Source organism: Saccopteryx bilineata, chromosome 1 (assembly GCF_036850765.1).
Source record: "Saccopteryx bilineata isolate mSacBil1 chromosome 1, mSacBil1_pri_phased_curated, whole genome shotgun sequence".
NCBI lineage: Eukaryota > Metazoa > Chordata > Mammalia > Chiroptera > Emballonuridae > Saccopteryx > Saccopteryx bilineata.
Window position 1 is genome coordinate 397,818,797 of NC_089490.1, and position 21,918 is coordinate 397,840,714.

Genomic DNA, 21,918 nt, shown 5'->3' on the forward strand with positions numbered 1-21,918 from the left:
TTAATCTCACAGCGCATGTAAACTAATTACTAAAATTCTGCAGCAGGCCAAAACGTGTATTTTTTGCCTATCTGACAAAAATAAATAAATAGGAATAATTTTGATTCATTCACCCCAGGCAGCTATTGCTGGGTTGGCTGTTGTCATTTTTATTTAACAACCTAAGGGAAAAAAGTCAGAGCCCCTGACTAAATGGTCAGGTTTTGCATGTGTTAAAAATCCCTACAGCACACCAGTTGGGAATTGCTGCTCTGAGGAAATGATTGGTTGAGTAAAAATTGAATGTGGACTATATATCAGGTACCAATGTATCCGTGTTAGGTTTCCTGAAGTTGGTGGTTGTATGCCTGCTATATAAGAGACTGTCTATACACGTTCAAGTGTTTAAGAGTAAAGGGTCATGGTGTTTGCATCTACTTTCAAATGAGTCAGCAAAAATAATGATAATTATGACATCTATAAATAGAGAGATTAAAACAAATGAGGGAAAATGGGTAAATCTAAGTGAAAGGTATATGGATAAGCATTATCTTATTCTTGTAACTTCTCTGTCATGAGTTCAAAATAAATACACTTTAAAAAAAAGACAAAAGGAACCTCAATTGTATGCTTAGCTGCATCTCCTACATACTATTCATGTCACAGCTTCTGTGCGACACCAGAGAGCTAAGGTGAGACTGAGGATGTGACGCACTCGTGTACTGGCAGCGTGCACTGCCCTGGTGGGGGCTGTGCTTTCGCTTCGGGCCACAGGAGACCCGGCAGTATTTTCGTAAGGCGCTCATAGCTCAAAGCATCTGATCCAACCTGCTAATCACACAGGAAGATTGGTTGCACCACATTATTATCACACCTTGTTTTTGACCCCAAACATCCCCATCCCCACACAATTAACCAGGCTAGTTTCTGAAAGGCTCAGAAGCTATCGGAACTAGCCAGGACCTTCAGAGAACGCATGCTCTATCCATATTACAAATGAGGAAACTGAGGCTGAGAGGAATCTTAACTTGCCCAAGATCACATCCAATCTCACTGACTCCCGGGCCAGTGCTCTTTTCAAGACTCTGTCCTGGGAATTTTGTAGTATCTTCCAAGCCTTTTGGCTTTTTGCAAAAATCAAGAGAGGAAGATTCCCCCCCCCCCCCCAAGAAAATCGTTGTTTAATGTACAGGTGACATTGAGAGCAGTTCCAAGAAAGAGGGAACAAAAATATGTTTAACAATAAGTGGAGGTCAGGGTAGAATTCCCGGCAGGCCGCTAAGGTCCTCTCCATGGCTACGGTTCCTGCCCGTGACCCTTCCTCTGCTTTCAGCTCACTCTGGATTCTGGGAACACCATTCCTCCCCCGGACCCCTGCAGGCCCGGGGTTGCTTCCCACTGTCCCTGGGAGACTCACCACCCCTTGCTGGCTCCTTTGCCCCTGCCCACTCCTCCACAAACAGTCCCTTACTCAAGTCCATCTGTAGTGGAACTATCTTCAAGTGGGAATTCTATTTCCTGTAGGGACCCTGACAGACACAGAAATGAATTTTGAGTTGATGAAAAATATTTACATTCATTTGCGAGCATTCCAAAATAATTTGATTTTCCAACTCTCCCTTTAACGATGACACCACTCCCCACCCACGGTCACACTGCCCGCAGCAAGCTGCACAGTGACGCTGCAGTCCCTGCTAGCACTCCATGCTGGAAACGTCCTTCCCAGCTCCCACGGGGACCGGGACCTGAGTTTAAACCTCGTACATCTGGACCCTGCAGGACTTTGGGGGGGCCAAACTTGGACCATCCCCATCAGGGACTGAGAGAGGGCAAGGTGGGTGGTGATGACGGTATCAGGGGGAACAGAAAGAACAGGGGAAAGGAGAGAGAGCAGGCAGGTCAGGCAAAGAAAGCCAGCCGGGAAGGGCCTTCCACGAGCCTCTCCAGCCCACGGCACTCCTTCCTGGTGCCCCTCTAGGGGTTAACACTCACTGCAGGGCAGAGGGACCCCTGGCCTGTGGCCACTGCCTCTAGCCTGGGCCTGGTGTAGGTAGAGGGCAGCTAAAAAGCATCTCCTGTTTGAATGGCCTGGTGGTATGTTCCTTTTCCATCATACTCACAGCCCCTGACTGTCCTGGTCAACAAGAGACTTCACCTTGAGAGCCCGGGAACCATTACCACCCTCACCCTCCCTGGGAAAAGTATCATTTGCCCAAACCCACCATATCATTTGGTCTGTGGAGGTCAGCAGAGGAGGATTCCGAGGCCAGTGGGGCTCAAAAAATATTTATGGAATGAACGAACACCGAGGGCCATTACTAGCTTAAGTCACTCACCCCTTCCTCAAGCTTAAATAAAAAAACAAAAAACCACGCACATATTTAATTGATAAACTATTGAACCACTTGGGTAGTTCATCCAGGGGGTCTTTCCAGTGTCCTAGGGGGCATCCCACACCTCTCAGGAAGCACACTGTCCCACCCCACATAGCTGTCAGCTTCAGAATTGAGGATCAGGAATTGGGCTTTGAGCTGTGTTAAGTGAAAGAAGCTTCCCTGGAGGGGCCCAGACCCAGCCGGAACAGAAGGCAGCTATGTGCAGGCATGTGTGCCAGCAGGGATGTGCATGCTCTCACTCGAGTGTGTGCAGGGGCTCACAACCCCTCTCCAGGACTCCATACCCACCCTCGTGCTCTCCCTAAGTTACCACGTGGCTGTGCCATGAATGCCACGTGTGTAAATGCGGTGCCCCTGCACAGCAGACAACCCAGCCACCGAAGGGACTCAGCCTATGGATACTACCCCACTGTATGGGCAGGGAAACTGAGGATCCAGGAGGGTTAAGTGTCTCGCCCAAGTCACAAAAACAGCCCTAGGTCAGTCATCTTGAGGAAAGCAGCAGGGGGCCTGAGTGGTGGGGGCGCAGTGGATAGAGCATCAGCCTGGGACGCTGAGGTCCCAGGTTTGAAACCCAGGGCTCACCAGCTTGAGTGTGGGGTCACCAGCTTGAGTGTGGGATCATCAACATGATCTCATGGTCACTGGCTTGAGCCCAAGGTCGCTGGCTTAAACAAGGGGTCACTGGCATGGCTAGAGCCCCCCAGTCAAGGTATGTATGAGACGCAATCAATGAACAACAAAGGTGCTGCAACTATGAGTTGATGCTTCTCATCTCTCTCCCTGTCTGTCTCTCTCTCTCTCTCTCAAAAAAAAAAAAAAAAAGAAAAACAGCAAGAGGATCAAACACCTCCTTTGTTAACTATCTCTTTTCAAAACCAATAGCGAGCCTTGAACACCAACACCCCCAGGGACACAGGCTGTGGGGCTGAAGTGGGAAACACTCATTTGTCCAAGCAAGGACAGGGCAGGTGGAGCCCGCTGGGCAGTTCCCACTGCTATGTGCAGAACCCCGGACAAGCTGGTGCCGGAGAGGACGGTGTATGGGCAGCTGTTATCTGGTCTGAGGGTGATCAGAGAGCTGCCTCCACTGGCAGAAAGGGGCAGCTCGGACAATGACAAGGGGGAAGAGCTTAGTCTACTTGCTTTGGCAAAAGTGAGCACTACCCTCACTGGGAGACCAGGTATTGTCTGCAGAGCTAGAAATCAAAAGGGAACTTTGGTCAGAACACGTCTGCCACAAAGTTTAAGCCCTAAAATGGACTAGCGGGAACCAGAGACATCTAATAAAAGATCAACGCCCTTAGTTTAAAGAAGAAACTGAGGCCCAGACAGGGCAGGTAACTAACTTGAGGCCACCCAGCAAAGCTGCAGCCAGGTCAGGATTAGATGGCAGGCCTGCGACCCAAAGCCAGATCCCTTTCTCCACTCCCAACAGGCCATTTTGAAAATTCACCTCTGCATCATTTTACCAATTTAGACCCACTTCTGAACTGTGTATTCATATCTGGGGCAGCAAAGTCAATCAGTGAGTCCTGAGCTTGGGCTGCCCGCGTACCAAGCCGCCCTTGATTTCTCAACAGTGGTGCGGCCAGCCTCCCCGTGAGGATCAGGAAGCCAAGAATTCCTCCCATCGCCCATTAATGCAACCAGTAATGCCACTGGATCGAGTGTGGGCTGTCAGGGCTGTGGTGCAGCCTCCTCGGGTTTCCTCCCCCCAACACACCAGGCAGAGGCACAAGACATCAGGTTAACAAATTTTATTTGCCTTTAACAGCATCAGTTTTCTTACATTCTTAATTAAGTTGCCATTAAAGTGCGGGAAAATTTCTTAATCATGATAACATTTGTTACAAGAAATCAGAACTAATACCAGGAGTATGGTGCCCATGAAGAAAACATTTCTCTCACAATACACAGAATGGAAGCCGCTCCTGTTGAGCTGGTGGGTTGGCCAATCTGCAAACAGTTCCTAAATCCCTCTCACCATGAGCACCACACTGGCTGGGACCACCACTCCTGGGGAAAAAAGCAAGGCTAAAGAATTCTGAAGTCACACCCACACGCCCAGCCTGCGACTCCTCCCGGGCGTGTTTGGGTGTTTGCTGTTTGAGGAGATCCACTCTTAGGAGAACTGGAAGTCTCTACTACCCTCTACCCCACCCACCCTTTCTAACAAAAGCCCCCAAAGTCATTACAATGAAAAAGTGGGTTTCCATGACCCCAACACTAACAATGTTCAGTAAAAATGAAAGATAATAAACACAAAAGCTTGCATAGTAAACAGGAGCTCTCAGCATTCAATGCAAAAAAAAAAAAAAAATGAAATTTTAAGGCAAATACTGTTGACGCCACACGTGGGCTGGACGGAGCACTTTACAACCCTGTAAAGCTCCGGGAGCCGCAGGGCGGCTGGCTCGTCAGCACCTACCGCTGGCCGAGGCCAGAGCTTTGCACGACTGCTGAGGCTGTCGGTGTGTTTCCCTTTGGAGGTTATATACAAACACACCCAAGGCTGATGTATTTTTATACATATGTATGTACACACAGGCCTGCTACTCTTTCTTTGTGGACACCGTCAGCTCCACCTCGGGAAGCTGGATACCAACCTTAGTCCCACTGTCGTTGCTAGAAGAAGAGGACAGTCGGGACTTCTTAGAGGCCAAGGACACTCCGCTCCCCTGTAACTTGCCTGTCTCATCATCACTTCCAGTCACCTCATAATGACCTTTGCTCTTTGACCCTAATCCACCAAAGGTACCGAATTTCAGCTTCCCGTGCTTTCCTTTGACTTTTCCACCTTCCAGCGACACTTCCCCACCTTCAAACTCCAAAGTCCCGGTTGGGGTCGAAGATGCAGACAGCTCCCGTTCGTCGCTGAAGGAATTGGAGCGGTCCCGTGGCTTCCTGCTTTTAAATAAGGAGAATTTGGCTTTGGGTGAAGAGGCTTCGGCCTCTGCTTCTCCTTCCAAAGAGCCGAGGCTGGCCTTGGAGCTCTTCAGGTCGCCTTTAGACCCTGAAATGGATGCTTCCGGTGAGCTGGTGACACCGCCTTTCCCTTTCGGTTTGGAAAAATTGAACTTGGGCATTTTGATTTTGGACTTTTTAAGTTTTACGTCGGATTCTTCCCACTCGCCCTCTCCGGCACCAGCCTGGACACTGGCCTCCGTTTTGGGGAAGTTAATATCCACCCCCACTTCTCTGCCAACCAGCTCGCGGCCAGAGGTGAATTTGGGGATCTTCATCTTCGGGAATGTTACTTTTCCAGATCTGCTTTCCAAGTGACCTTGAGGCCCAGACACACTCAGCCCAGGACCCTGGAGTCCAATCTGGGCTCCTTTCACACCTCCTTCTGCCTTTGGTCCTGAGAAATGAAGTCCCCCGGCAGAGGAGACCTGGGGTCCTTTCCACTCAACCCCGGAGCCTTTGACACTCATATGTCCTTCACCCAGGCTGAGATCCGGGGTGCTGACACCCCCTAAAACATCCACACCTCCTTTGATCTTTGGGCCCGTCAAGCTGACACCGAAATCAGACTCGGGAGATGCCACAGTAAACGAAGGCCCTTTCACACTAATGTCGGGAGCAGTCCCGTGGACCCCCATTCCTGAACCTTTCAGATTGCCTTTGATTTCAGGGCCAGAAATCTGTCCAGTGGGGACTTTCACATTCACACCTTGCAGCTCCACGTCACATCCAGAGGCCTTAATTCCAGGCATCTGGAGGCTCCCTCCCAGGCCTTGACCACTGATGCCGGGAAGACCTCCTCCACCAGAGGGAACCTTTATCTCACCAACGCCCCCGAAGCTCCCTTTTACTTTTGGTCCTTCCACGTTCAAGTCCACGTCAGGTGCTGAGATCTGAGGGCCCGAGAGCTGAGGTCCTTTCAAGTGGAAGCCTCCGAGGTTCACATCCATGTCTGGCCCCTTTAATTCTCCAGTAACCTGTGGCCCCTTGACATTAATGTCCAAGTCAGACCCTGGAGCGGAGATGCCGAACTGGGGCAGTTTCATTTGAGGAAGTTTAATACCACCTCCAGGTGCCTCCAAGCTTAGATCAGGGGCACCTACTGATACTTTAGGGCATTTGATGTCACCAGAGACAGCCAGGTCTCCCTTAAGACTTGGTCCTTTCAAGTTCAAGGCGAGGTCAGGTCCAGAGACTTTTGGCATAGAGAGGTTCACGGAAGGCAAGTCCACTTTTGGCCCCTGCAGAGACACCTCAGGCCCTTCAAGCTTAACATCTGGTGCGCTCAAGCCTCCTTCAAGCGAGGGCAGCTGGGCGTGGATTTCGGCTCCTCCACCCTCCATTTTCACACCAGGGACGCCAATCTTGGGCATTGAGAACTTGGGGAACTTGATTCTCGATTCTGGACCTTGCAGATCTATGTCTGGTCCTTCCAGTCCCACACTGGGGACGTCACCTTTTATCTTTGGTCCTTTCAAGTTAATGTTGACATCAGGGATGGAGACTTGAGGGGCAGAAATGCCAAAGGACGCTGTCTTAACTTTAGCATCTGGGCCTTCAATGCTGATGTCAGGCGCATTTAAGTTTGCCTGCACCTTGGGGCCTTTCAAGTCCCCCTCTATTTTAGGCCCTGAGACATCCACACCTGGCACCTTGAACTTGGGGGCCTTCAGCTTGACATCAGGACCTTCCATGTTAATCCCTGGTGAAGAAATATCCAGGTCATGGGCCTGGAATTCACCCTCCATTTTGGGACTAGGGAGGGAGGCTTCAGCTTTGAACTTCGGTGATTTAATGTCAAATTCTACATCTGGGAAGTACATTTTTCCAAACATAGTTTTCTTGGTTTTAGGAGATTTCACATCAGCTTTGAGTGTGGCATCAGGCCCCGCAACATTGATGTCCACGTCAGGGGTCTTGAGACTGGCATCCATTTCACCTCCAGGAAAATTCAAGTCAAATCCTTGTTTCTTGGCCTTCATTTTAGGACCACTCATGTGAATTTTAGGCATTTTAAACTTGCTCTTCTTGCCCTTGCCGCCAATGTCAGGAGTCTCAATGTTCAGCTCTGCCTCAGGAACAGTCACATCAACCGTAGGTGACTTGAAGTCAGCTTTGGGGCTTTTTGTTCCAAATCCAAATTTGGGTTTCTTAAATTTGGGAATTTTAACATCTGGCCCCTCAATGTTAACATCTGGGCTCTCCAGGTGTACATCTAAATTTGGAGCTTCTAGATCAACTTTGGGCCCCTTAAAGTCCAGTTCACTACCTTCTAATTTGGGACCAGAAATTCCAATTTTGGGTGCCTTGAGATGCAAATCAACATCAGGAGCAGTTACTTTAGGCGCAGATATATCCAGTGATGGCATCTTCAAATTTGGGCCACTGAGTTTGGCATCAGGGCCTTTGAAATCCAGATCTGGACCTTTAAAGTCTACTTCTGGGCCTTTGAAAGTACCTTCAATCTTAGGGACAGACACATCAAAATCTCCTTTGACTCTGGGTCCTTTCAAATCTAGGTCAACATCAGGCATGGAGATTTTGGGAGCTTTGATATTTATCTCAGGCATCTTGAACTTGGGGCCCTTCAGTTTTGCATCAGGACCTTCGACATTCACATCTGGAACATCAATGCCCACCTTAAGTCCTGAGACATCAATGTCAGCCTTGGGCAGGTTCACATCTACCTCTGGGCCCTCTCCTTTGAAGCCAGGCATGCTGAACTTAGGCATTTTCACCTTGGGCATCTTCAGGTGCCAGTCTGGGCCATGAACGTCCACATCTGGGGCATCAATGTCCACTTTGGGCCCTCTGATGTCAATTCCGGGCCCCTTGAGGTCACCTTTCACCTCAGGCAGGGAAACGTCCACATCGCCCCTCATTTTAGGGCCCTTCAGGTTCAGATCAAGATCAGGCATGGAGATCTTAGGAGCTTTGATATTCATCTCTGGCATTTTGAACTTGGGGCCCTTTAATTTTGCATCTGGGCCTTCAATATTCACATCTGGAATATCAACATCCACTTTGGGGCCTTTGATGTCAACTTCAGGCCCCTTGAGGTCACCTTCCACTTTGGGCAGAGAAACGTCCACATCACCCTTTACTTTGGGACCCTTCAGATTCAGGTCAACTTCAGGCATGGAGACCTTGGGAGCCTTGAGATGCAGGTCAGGCATTTTAAACTTGGGGCCCTTCAGTTTCCCTTCTGGGCCATGAATGTCAATGTCAGGAGTGTCAATGTCCAACTTAGGGCCTTTAACATCCACTTTGGGGCCTTTCAGATCGCCCTCCAGTTTAGGAATGGAAACGTCCAAACCTCCTTTTACTTTAGGGCCTTTCAAGTTCAAATCAATGTCACTCATGGAGATTTGTGGGGTTTTGAAATGCACATCAGGCATCTTAAATTTGGGGCCTCTGAGTTTCCCTTCAGGCCCCTCAATGTCCAACTCTGGCCCTTTCAGACCACCCTCCACCTTCGGCAGTGAGAGGTCCACATCACCCTTTGCCTTTGGCCCTTTCAGGTGTAAGTCAAAGTCGGGCATGGAGATCTTAGGGGCTTTAATGTGCATCTCCGGCATCTTAAATTTGGACCCCTTCAATTTGCCTTCTGGACCTTCAATATTGATGTCAGGAGTATCAATGTCCAATTGGGGTGGCTTTATGTCGATTTCAGGGCCTCTGAAGTCACCTTCCACTTTGGGCAGAGAGACGTCCACATCACCCTTCATTTTAGGGCCTTTCAGATTAAAGTCAAGTTCAGGCATGGAGATCTTGGGGGCTTTGATGTTCATCTCAGGCATCTTGAACTTCGGACCTTTCAACTTTCCTTCGGGTCCTTCAATATTCACATCTGGGGCATCAATGTCCACTTTGGGGCCAGAAATATCAATGTCGGCCTTGGGCAGGTGTACATCCACTTCTGGGCCTTCTCCTTTGAAGCCGGGCATGCTGAACTTGGGCATTTTCACCTTGGGCATCTTCAGGTGCCAGTCTGGGCCATGAACATCCACATCTGGGACATCAACATCCACTTTGGGCCCTTTGATGTCAATTCCAGGGCCCCTGAGGTCACCTTCCACCTTAGGCAGGGACACATCCACATCGCCCTTTACTTTAGGACCTTTCAGGTTTAAGTCAATGTCAGGCATGGAGATCTTAGGAGCTTTGATGTTCATCTCAGGCATCTTGAATTTGGGGCCCTTCAGTTTCGCATCTGGACCTTCAATATTCACATCTGGAACTTCAATATCAGCTTTGGGCAGGTTGACATCTATTTCTGGGCCCTCTCCTTTGAAGCCAGGCATGCTGAACTTGGGCATTTTCACCTTAGGCATCTTCAGGTGCCAGTCTGGGCCATGAACGTCCACATCTGGGACATCGACGTCCACTTTGGGGCCTTTGATGTCAACTTCAGGCCCCTTGAGGTCACCTTCCACTTTGGGCAGAGAAACGTCCACATCACCCTTTACTTTGGGACCCTTCAGATTGAGGTCAACTTCAGGCATGGAGATCTTGGGAGCCTTGAGATGCAGGTCAGGCATTTTAAACTTGGGGCCCTTCATTTTCCCTTCTGGGCCATGAATGTCAATGTCAGGAGTGTCTATGTCCACCCTGGGTCCTGAGATGTCAACGTCAGCCTTTGGCAAATTCACATCCACATCTGGGCCCTCTCCTTTGAAGCCGGGCATGCTGAACTTGGGCATTTTCACTTTGGGCATCTTCAAGTGCCAGTCTGGACCATGAACATCCACATCTGGGACATCGATGTCCACTTTGGGGCCTTTAATGTCAACTTCAGGCCCCCTGAGGTCACCTTCCACCTTAGGCAGAGAAACATCCACATCACCTTTCATCTTAGGACCTTTCAGATGCAAATCAAAGTCAGGCATGGCGATCTTGGGAGCTTTGATGTTCATCTCAGGCATCTTGAATTTGGGGCCCTTCAACTTTGCATCTGGACCTTCGATATTCACACCAGGACATTCAAGGTCCACTTTGGGGCCTGAGACATCAATGTCAGCCTTGGGCAGGTTCACATCCACTTCCAGTCCCTCTCCTTTGAAGCCAGGCATGCTGAACTTTGGCATTTTCACCTTGGGCATCTTCAGGTGCCAGTCTGGGCCATGAACATCCAGATCTGGTACATCAATGTCCACCTTGGGGCCCTTTATGTCAACTTCAGGGCCTTTCAGGTCACCTTCCACCTTAGGCAGAGAAACGTCCACATCACCTTTCAATTTAGGACCTTTCAGGTGCAAATCGAAGTCAGGCATGGAGATCTTGGGGGCTTTGATGTTCATCTCAGGCATCTTAAATTTCGGACCTTTCAACTTTCCTTCTGGCCCTTCAATATTAATGTCAGGGCCCTCAATGTCCACCTTGGGTCCTGAGACATCAATGTCAGCCTTGGGCAGGTTCACATCCACTTCTGGGCCCTCTCCTTTGAAGCCAGGCATGCTGAATTTGGGCATTTTCACCTTGGGCATCTTCAGGTGCCAGTCTGGGCCATGGGTATCCACAGCAGGGGCATTAATATCCAATTTTGGACCCTTGATGTCGATTTCGGGGCCTTTCAGATCCCCTTCAATCTTGGGAAGGGAAGTATCCACATCCCCCTTCACTTTGGGGCCCTTCAGGTTTAAATCGATGTCGGGCATGGACATCTTGGGTGCCTTTAGGTGCATCTCTGGCATCTTGAATTTGGGGCCCTTCAATTTCCCTTCTGGGCCTTCAATGTTAATATCAGGAGTGTCAATGTCCACTTTGGGTCCCTTGATGTCCACCTCAGGGCCCTTTAGGTCACCTTCCACTTTTGGCAAAGACATGTCCACATCGGCCTTCATTTTGGGACCCTTCAGGTTCAGATCTAAGTCTGGCATGGAGATCTTGGGAGCTTTGATGTTCATCTCGGGCATCTTGAATTTGGGGCCCTTCAGTTTTGCATCTGGACCTTCGATATTCACATCTGGAATGTCAATGTCGGCCTTGGGCAGGTTCACATCCACTTCTGGGCCCTCTCCTTTGAAGCCAGGCATGCTGAACTTGGGCATTTTCACCTTGGGCATCTTCAGGTGCCAGTCTGGGCCATGAACATCCACATCAGGAGCATCAATGTCCACTTTGGGCCCTTTGATATCAACCCCTGGCCCTTTCATATCTGCATCCACTTTGGGCAGAGAAACATCCACATTGCCTTTCACCTTGGGGCCCTTCAGGTTTAAATCAATGTCAGGCATGGAGATCTTGGGAGCTTTGATATTCAAGTCAGGCATCTTGAGTTTGGGACCTTTTAAGCCTCCTTCTAGACCTTCCACATTGATTTCTGGGCCCTCAATGTCCACTCTGGGTGCCTCTATGTTGATATCTCCTTTTGGCAGATCCACAGCCATATCTGGCCCTTCTGCTTTTATGCCAGGCATGCCAAACTTGGGCATTTTCATTTTGGGCATTTTTAAATTCCAGTCTGGGCCATGTACATCCACATCAGGTGCATCCAGATGAACTTCTGGTGCCTTAATATCCACTTGGGGTCCTTTAAAGTCACCTTCTAAATTAGGACCTGCAACATCTAAGTCTCCTTTGACTTTAGGACCTTTCAGATTTAACTCCACATCAGGCATAGCAACTTTAGGAGATGAAATACTCAGGAAAGGCATTTTGAACTTGGATCCTTTTACTTTTCCTTGGACCTCAACATCGGGAGCATTGATATCAACTTTCGGGCCTGTCACATCAATATCTGGCTTTTTAACTTTAACATCCACCTCAGGTGTCTGAACTTTAGAACCCGAAAAATTAAATTTGGGAAGCTTAAAACGAGATTTCTTTGACTTGCCTTCAATGTTGAGCTTAGGACCAGAAATATCCACTTCTGGGCCCTTTACATCCAACTTGGGAGCTTTAATATCACCTTCAAATTTGGGCCCAGAAACATCAATATCTCCCTTAAGCTTTGAGCCTTTCAAATTGAGGTCAATTTCAGGCATGGAGATCTTGGGCATATTTACATGCATGTCAGGCATCTTCAGTTTTGGGCCTTTTAACTTGCCTTCAGGGCCATGAATGTCAATATCTGGAGCATCTAAATCTATCTTTGGGCCTCTGATGTCCAGAGCAGGCCCTTTCAAATCACCTTCAATTTTAGGGCCTTTAAGATTAAGGTCCAAATCTGGCATTGTTATCTTAGGAGCTTTGATGTTCATCTCTGGCATCTTGAACTTGGGGCCCTTCAGTTTTGCATCTGGACATTCAATATTCACATCTGGAACGTCAATGTCCACTTTGGGTCCTGAGACATTAATATCAGCTTTGGGCAGGTTCACATCCACTTCTGGGCCCTCTCCTTTGAAGCCAGGCATGCTGAACTTGGGCATTTTCATCTTGGGCATCTTCAGGTGCCAGTCTGGGCCACGAACGTCCACATCTGGGACATCAACGTCCACTTTGGGGCCTTTAATATCCACTTCAGGAACTTTAATCTCACCTTCCACTTTTGGTAAAGAAACATCCACATCCCCCTTCACTTTGGGTCCTTTCAGGTTAAGATCAAGGTCAGGCATGGAGATCTTGGGTGCTTTGATGTTCATCTCTGGCATCCTGAACTTTGGACTTTTCCACTTTCCCTCAGGACCTTCAATGTTAACATCAGGAACTTCAATGTCCACCTTGGGTCCTGAGATGTCAATGTCAGCCTTGGGCAAGTTCACATCCACTTCTGGGCCCTCTCCTTTGAAGCCGGGCATGCTGATCTTAGGCATTTTCACTTTGGGCATCTTCAAGTGCCAGTCTGGACCATGAACATCCACATCAGGGGCATTGATGTCCAATTTGGGGCCTTTGATATCAACTTCAGGACCCTTGAGGTCACCTTCCACCTTAGGCAGAGAAACATCCACATCGCCTTTCACCTTAGGACCTTTCAGATGCAAATCAAAGTCAGGCATGGAGATCTTGGGGGCTTTGATGTTCATCTCGGGCATCTTGAACTTCGGACCTTTCAACTTTCCTTCTGGTCCTTCAATACTAACGTCAGGGCCCTCAATGTCCACCTTGGGCCCAGTAACACCAATGTCAGCTTTGGGCAAGTTCATGTCTACTTCTGGACCCTCTCCTTTGAAGCCGGGCATGCTGAACTTGGGCATTTTCATCTTAGGCATCTTCAGGTGCCAGTCTGGGCCATGAACATCCACATCTGGAACATCAATGTCCACTTTGGGACCTCTGAGATCAACTTCAGGACCTTTCAAATCTCCTTCTATCTTGGGACCTGTGAGATCTACATCTCCTTTTATTTTCGGACCTGTTAGATTAATATCTGGCATGGATATCTTTGGAGTCTTAAAATGCATTTCAGGCATCTTAAACTTTGGACTTTTCCACTTTCCCTCAGGTCCTTCAATGTTAACATCAGGCCCTTCAATGTCCACCTTGGGTCCTGAGATGTCCATGTCGGCCTTGGGCAGGTTCACATCCACTTCTGGGCCCTCTCCTTTGAAGCCGGGCATGCTGATCTTAGGCATTTTTATCTTGGGCATCTTCAGATGCCAGTCTGGGCCTTGAACATCCACATCTGGTGCATCGATGTTCACTCTGGGGCCTTTGATATCAACTTCAGGCCCTTCAACTTTAGGCAGAGAAACATCCACATCACCCTTTACTTTAGGACCCTTCAGATTTAGGTCAAGGTCAGGCATGGAGATCTTGGGGGCTTTGATATTCATCTCTGGCATCTTAAACTTAGGACCTTTCAACTTTCCATCTGGTCCTTCAATGTTAACATCAGGACCTTCAATGTCTACTTTGGGTGCTGAAACATCAATGTCAGCCTTGGGCAGGTTCACATCCACTTCTGGGCCCTCTGCTTTGAAGCCGGGCATGCTGAACTTGGGCATTTTCATCTTGGGCATCTTCAGGTGCCAGTCTGGACCTTGAACATCTGGGGCATCAATGTCCACTTTGGGGCCCTTTAGTTCACCTTCCACCTTAGGCAGGGAAATGTCTACATCTCCTTTGACCTTAGGACTTTTCAAATGTAAATCTACATCTGGCATGGAAATCTTTGGAGCTTTGATGTTCATCTCTGGCATCTTAAATTTAGGCCCCTTGATTTTTCCCTCTGGACCCTCAATGCTCATATCTGGGCCTTCAATGTCAACTTTCGGTCCTGAGACATCAATGTCGGCCTTGGGAAGATTCACATCCACTTCTGGGCCCTCTGCTTTGAAACCAGGCATGCTGAACTTGGGCATTTTCATCTTGGGCATCTTCAGGTGCCAGTCTGGGCCTTGAACTTCAGGAGCACTTATGTCTACTTTGGGGCCTTTGACATTTACATCTGGTACTTTAATTTTACCTTCTACTTCAGGCACAGACACATCAGAATCCCCCTTGATTTTTGGTCCTTTCAGATTTAGGTCCACATCAGGCATGGAAATATTTGGGGCTTTGAAATGCATGTCAGGCATCTTGAACTTAGGGCCTTTCAATTTGCTGTCTGGTCCTTCAATGTTGATATCTGGCCCGCTGATGTCACCTTTGAGATCACCTTCCAATTTGGGAACATCTACATCCACTTCTCCCTTGATCTTGGGACTCTTTAAGTGTAGATTAATGTCTGGCATGGAGAGTTTGGGAGCTTTAAAATGCATGTCGGGCATCTTAAATTTAGGACTTTTCCATTTGCCATCTGGGCCTTCCACAGCAACATCTGGCATGTCAACATCCAATTTGGGTCCCTTGACATCCAATTCTGGACCCTTTAACTCTCCTTCCATCTTTGGGGCAGAAACATCAACGTCTCCTTTAATTTTAGGCCCCTTTAAATTGAAGTCAACATCAGGCATGGAGATCTTGGGGGCATGAAAGTGCATTTCAGGCATTTTGAACTTAGGACCTTTCAGTTTTCCTTCTGGGCCCTCAATGTTCACATCTGGGGCTTCAATGTCTACCTTGGGTCCAGAGATGTCAATATTGGCCTTGGGCAGGTTCACATCCACATCTGGGCCCTCTCCTTTGAAGCCAGGCATGCTGAACTTGGGCATTTTCATCTTGGGCATCTTCAAGTGCCAGTCTGGGCCTTGAACATCCACATCTGGAACATCGATGTCAACCTTGGGCCCTTTGACGTCCACACCTGGCACCTTCATTTCACCTTCAATCCTGGGCACAGAGACATCCACATCCCCTTTGACTTTGGGGCCTTTCAAGTGTAAGTCCACATCAGGCATGGAAAGCTTGGGAGCCTTGAAGTGCATGTCTGGCATCTTAAACTTTGGGCCCTTAAGCTTCCCTTCTGGGCCTTCAAGGCTCACATCTGGGGCTTCAATGTCCACCCTGGGTCCAGAAATGTCAATGTCAGCCTTGGGCAGGTTCACATCCACCTCCGGGCCCTCTCCTTTGAAGCCGGGCATGCTGAACTTGGGCATTTTCATCTTGGGCATCTTCAGGTGCCAGTCTGGGCCATGAACATCCACATCTGGGACATCAACGTCCACTTTGGGTCCTTTGATGTCAACATCTGGCACTTTCATTTCACCTTCAATCTTGGGCACAGACACATCGACGTCCCCTTTGACTTTGGGGCCTTTCAAGTGTAAGTCCACATCAGGCATGGAGATTTTGGGGGTCTTGAAGTGCATGTCTGGCATCTTAAACTTGGGGCCCTTCAACTTTGCATCAGGACATTCCAGGTCAACGTCAGGGACTTCCACACCCACACTGGGGCCCTTCAAATCTCCCTCCAATTTTGGCACAGACACATCGACATCCCCTTTGACTTTGGGGCCTTTCAAATGTAAGTCCACATCAGGCATGGAGAGCTTGGGGGTCTTGAAGTGCATGTCTGGCATCTTAAACTTGGGGCCCTTCAACTTTGCATCAGGACATTCCAGGTCAACGTCAGGGACTTCCACACCCACACTGGGGCCCTTCAAATCTCCCTCCAATTTTGGCACAGACACATCAACATCCCCTTTGACTTTGGGGCCTTTCAAGTGTAAGTCCACATCAGGCATGGAGATTTTGGGGGTCTTGAAGTGCATGTCTGGCATCTTAAACTTGGGGCCCTTCAACTTTGCATCAGGACATTCCAGGTCAACGTCAGGGACTTCCACACCCACACTGGGACCTTTGATATCAACTTGTGGACCTCTGAGATCACCTTTCAGTTCTGGCACAGAAGCATCTATCTCTCCTTTGAGTTTGGGTCCCTTCAAATTCAAGTCCACATTTGGCATGGATATCTTAGAAGTTTTGATATTCAATTTAGGCATCTTAAATTTAGAGCCTTTTAATTTTCCTTCTGGTCCCTCAATATCCAAATCAGGAGCATCAATGTCCACTTTGGGTCCAGAAACATTAATGTCCGCCTTGGGCAGGTTCACATCCACTTCCGGACCCTCTCCTTTGAAGCCAGGCATGTTGAACTTTGGCATTTTCATCTTGGGCATCTTCAGGTGCCAGTCTGGGCCATGAACATTCACATCTGGGACATCAATGTCCACTTTGGGTCCTTTAATGTCAACATCTGGCACCTTCATTTCACCTTCTACCTTGGGAACAGAGACATCCACATCCCCTTTGACTTTGGGGCTTTTCAAGTGTAAGTCCACATCAGGCATGGAGAGCTTGGGGGCTTTGAAGTGCATGTCTGGCATCTTAAACTTGGGGCCTTTCATCTTTCCTTCAGGACATTCAATATCAATATCACCAATGTCCACATCCACCTTAGGAGCTTTCACATCTACTTCAGGAACTTTCAAGTCTCCTTCCACCTTAGGAAGCGAAACATCTACATCGGTTTTCAGCTTAGGGGCTTTCAGATTAAGTCCAACATCAGGCATAGTAATTTTGTGTGTCTGTATATTCATGCTTGGCATTTTGAACTTGGGACCCTTTAGTTTCCCTTCTGGACCTTCAAGTGTCACATCTGGAGCATTAAGGTCAACCTTGGGTCCAGAGACATTAATGTCAGCCTTGGGTAGGTTTACATCCACTTCTGGACCCTCTCCTTTGAAGCCGGGCATGCTGAACTTGGGCATTTTCACTTTGGGCATCTTCAGGTGCCAATCTGGGCCATGAACTTCCACGTCTGGTGCATTAACGTCCACTTTGGGACTTTTAACGTTAACATCAGGAGCTTTTATCTCTCCTTCTACTTTTGGGACTGTCACATCATAATCTCCTTTCAATTTGGGACCTTTCAAATGCAAACCAACATCTGGCATGTGTATCTTCTGAGGCTTTATATTCATTTCTGGCATCTTAAATTTCGGACCCTTCAGCTTCCCTTCTGGTCCTTCAAGGCTCACATCTGGGGCTTCAATGTCTACCTTGGGTCCAGAGATGTCAATGTCAGCCTTGGGCAGGTTCACATCCACTTCCGGGCCCTCTGCTTTGAAGCCGGGCATGCTGAACTTGGGCATTTTCATCTTGGGCATCTTTAGGTGCCAGTCTGGACCATGAACATCCACATCTGGAGCACTGATGTCAACTTTGGGCCCCTTAAGGTCAACATCTGGCACTTTTATTTCACCTTCTACATCAGGCAAAGACACATCAGCATCTCCCTTCAGTTTTGGTCCCTTAAGATTCAAATTCATATCAGGCATGGAGATCTTGGGAGCCTTGACATGCATCTCAGGCATCTTGAATTTCGGACCCTTAAGCTTCCCTTCTGGTCCCTCAAGGCTCACCTCTGGAGCGTCAATGTCCACCCTGGGTCCAGAGATGTCAATGTCAGCCTTGGGCAGGTTCACATCCACCTCCGGGCCCTCTCCTTTGAAGCCGGGCATGCTGAACTTGGGCATTTTCATCTTGGGCATCTTCAGGTGCCAGTCTGGGCCTTGAACATCCACATCTGGGACATCAACGTCCACTTTGGGTCCTTTGATGTCTACATCTGGCACTTTCACTTCACCTTCTAACTTGGGAACAGAGACATCCACATCCCCTTTGACTTTGGGGCCTTTCAAGTGTAAGTCCACATCAGGCATGGAGAGCTTGGGGGCTTTGAAGTGCATGTCTGGCATCTTAAACTTGGGGCCCTTCAGCTTCCCTTCTGGTCCCTCAAGGCTCACATCTGGGGCTTCAACATTAACCTTGGGTCCGGAGATGTCGATGTCAGCTTTGGGCAAGTTCACATCCACATCAGGGCCCTCTGCTTTGAAGCCGGGCATGCTGAACTTGGGCATTTTCATCTTGGGCATCTTCAGGCTCCAGTCCCCACCCTGTGCGTCCACATCTGGTGTTTTCATGTCCACTTTGGGGCCTTTGATGTCTACGTCTGGAACTTTCATCTCACCTTCTATTTTTGGTGCAGAAACATCTAGATTTCCTTTCATTTTGGGTCCTTTAAGATTTAGGTCTACATCTGGCAGAGTCATCTTAGGAGCTTTGAAGTGCATCTCAGGCATCTTAAACTTGGGGCCCTTCAGCTTCCCTTCAGGTCCTTCAAGGCTCAGATCTGGAGCACTAACATCTACCTTCGGTGCAGAAAGGTCCACATCAGCCCTGGGCAGGTTCACATCCAATTCTGGGCCCTCTGCTTTGAGGCTGGGCATGGTAAACTTGGGCATTTTCATCTTGGGCATCTTTAGGTTCCAATCAGGACCATGAACTTCAGCATCTGGGGCGCTGACGTCTACTTTTGGCCCTTTCAGGTTACCTTCCAGCTTTGGCACGGTGACATCATATTCTCCCTTTACCTTGGGGCCTTTCACATGCAAGTCCACATCCGGCATAGAGATCTTCGGGGCCTTGATGTTCATCTCAGGCATCTTAAACTTGGGACCCTTCAGCTTTCCTTCAGGTCCTTCAATATCCACATCTGGAACTTGATGTCCTGAGATGTCAATGTCAGCCTTAGGCAAATTCACATCCACTTCTGGGCCCTCTGCTTTGAAGCCGGGCATGCTGAACTTGGGCATTTTCATTTTGGGCACCTTCTGGTGCCAGTCTGGGCCGTGAACATCTACATCTGGGATGTCAATGTCCACTTTGGCACTTTTAAGTTCAACATCAGGAACTTTAATCTCACCTTCAACCTTTGGCACTGTGACATCATATTCTCCTTTCACGCTGGGGCCTTTCAAATGTAAGTCCACATCTGGCACAGAGATTTTGGGGGCTTTGATATTCATCTCAGGCATCTTAAATTTGGGTCCTTTCAATTTTCCATCTGGTCCCTCAATTCTGACATCCGGACCACTAACATCGACCTTGGGCCCGGAAATGTCCACATCAGGCCTGGGCAGGTTCACATCCACATCTGTGCCCTCTGCTTTGAACCCAGGCACACCGAATTTGGGCATTTTCATCTTGGGCATCTTCAGATGCCAATCTGGACCGTGAACATCCACATCTGGGGCATTAACATTCATCTGGGGGCCCTTCAGTTCTCCTTCAAGTTTTGGAACCGTTACATCATACTCTCCTTTGGCCTTTGTGCCTTTAACATGTAGTTCAACATCAGGCATGGAGATCTTTGGTGTCTTGACACTCACTTCAGGCAACTTAATATCAGGACCTTTAAGTTTTCCCCCCAGGCCTCCTAGGTTGACATCTGGAGCTTCAATGTTGACCTTGGGCCCTGTAATACTGACATCTCCTTTGGGTAGATTCATGTCTACCTCTGGGCCTTCCCCTCTGACTCCTGAAGTGCTGAACTTGGGCATTTTCATCTTTGGCATTTTCAGGTTCCATTCTGGGCCATGAACTTCCACATCTGGGGCACTGACATCCACATGAGGGCCTTTGACATCAACTTCAGGGACTTTGACTTTCCCTTCTACTTTTGGGAGTGTGACATCTACACCCCCTTTCACTTTAGGTGCAGCCACATTTAAGTCTACATCTGCCATAGAGATACTGCAGGTTCCTATTTTCCCAGAAGGACCACTCAGCTTGGGTCCTGCCAGGGTCCCCTCTAGGCTGGGTGTCTCTATGTCCACTTTGGAGCCTTTCACTGCCACTTGAGGGCCTTTTACATCACCTTGTACCCCCAGAGCAGAAACCTTAATATCTCCTTTCAGTTTGGAGGACCCAAGGCTCAGATCCACATCCTGCATGGAGATTTTAGGTTTCTGAATAATCATTTCAGGACTCTTAACTTTAGTGCCCTTCATCTTCCCCTCCAGCCCCCCAGGGGCAACCTTGGGCAGGCTGATGTCTGCAGAGATCCCAGGCAGAGTCACTTCACCCGTGGGGAGTGTCGTATCAATTCCAGCTCCCTCTCCCTTAGAACCTGATACAGAGAATTTAGGGACTTTCATCTTGGGCATATTTAGTTTGCCTCCAGGCCCATGAATATCAATATCAGGGCCTTGAACTTCCATACTGGGGCCAGTGATATCCCCCTTGATTTTGGGAGCAGAGATGTCCACCCCTGTGCTCCCCTGCAGCTTGGCACCTTTCAGGCCTAAGTCTCCCTCAAGTGATGGGCCAGTAATGTGGGGGCCCTTCAGCTTCCCCTCAACATTGGCACAGGGCACACTGACTTCTAGATGAGGCGTCTGGATGTTCCCACCAATGGTCACGCCTGGCTTGCTGCCCTTGTGCCCCACAGAGAACTCAGGTGCAGAAACACTCAAGCCTGCCTCTGGTACCTGGCCCTCAAGCCCTGTTGAGACACCAAATTTTGGCACCTTCATGGCGGGAATTTTAATTTTCCCATCACTGTTACTCTCAAGAGATGGGCCCTGCACTTCTACTGCCCCACCCCCAGGAGAAGACAAAATGCCCAGTCCTGCCCCTTGGCCACCCAAGTCCAAGCCCTTCGCACTGACATTGACATCCAGGCTTCCCACCTTTATTCCAGGTATGGTGACCTGGAGTTTCGAGTGGCCAGCACCCTGGAGCTCTGGACCCGAAGTGGAAATGGAGCCTGCTCGCATGCCCACAGCAGAGCCTGTGGTTGGAGACACTCCCCCCGAGCCCGAGGGCAGTCTGATCACTGTCTTCCCAGACTGGTTCTCCACATCCACAGTGGATATTTCAGTCAGTTCGTGCCGTGGAATCTTGATCTTGAACTCAGGGCTGTTGATGTCAATGTCCTTGGCTCCTTCCGGGCCCGTCACATCCACAGTGTAGGCTGTGACCCTTCTAGTCACAGTGATGGTGCGGCTCTGGGTCTCCCCAAGGTCCCCTTCCACTCCGTCCTCCGACTTCAGCCGAGGTTTGATCTTCGTGGTATAGATGCGCTGGTACTCCTCATCATCCCCGCTCTGCAGAGAGACACGCCCAGCAGAGGTTGCAGCAGAGTCTGCCTGAGGTACAGACACCCGGCCGCAGCTCAGCCTGTTTCCCAAAGAAGCTGGGACCTTAACAGAGGTCCAGGGAGCCTCCTGGGATGGAGCACAGAGGGCTGACAAAAGGGGCCGACAGCCACATCACAGGAGGAAAACAAATTATTCGGGGACACTCCCGTAAGCAAAAGCCATGGGGGAAAGAGGGGTGTGTGGCTCCTGGACTACAACGTCTGGGAGAAGGATTTAAAATCAATTCTACACTCAGATCGACTGGTCAAGTACCAGGGATGCCTCCGCGCAACCAGCTCTGCTCTGACTTGACCCTAAGGCTC

General features: G+C 49.0%; 1 protein-coding gene across 3 annotated transcripts in view; it reads right to left on the bottom strand.

Annotated features, from left to right (window-relative positions):
• Positions 1–21,918, bottom strand: part of AHNAK (AHNAK nucleoprotein) — an 89,077-nt gene that overhangs the window by 54,887 nt on the left and 12,272 nt on the right. Inside the window, exon 5 of one of the 3 annotated variants that reach the window (XM_066251769.1) lies at positions 4,121–21,562. The exons of the other annotated variants lie outside the window; for them this stretch is intronic. Within the exon in view, the coding sequence (XP_066107866.1) occupies positions 4,931–21,562 (16,632 nt within the window). The 3' untranslated portion in view covers positions 4,121–4,930. Of the gene's footprint in view, positions 1–4,120; positions 21,563–21,918 lie in introns of those variants that run through there. 3 annotated transcript variants of the gene reach the window in all.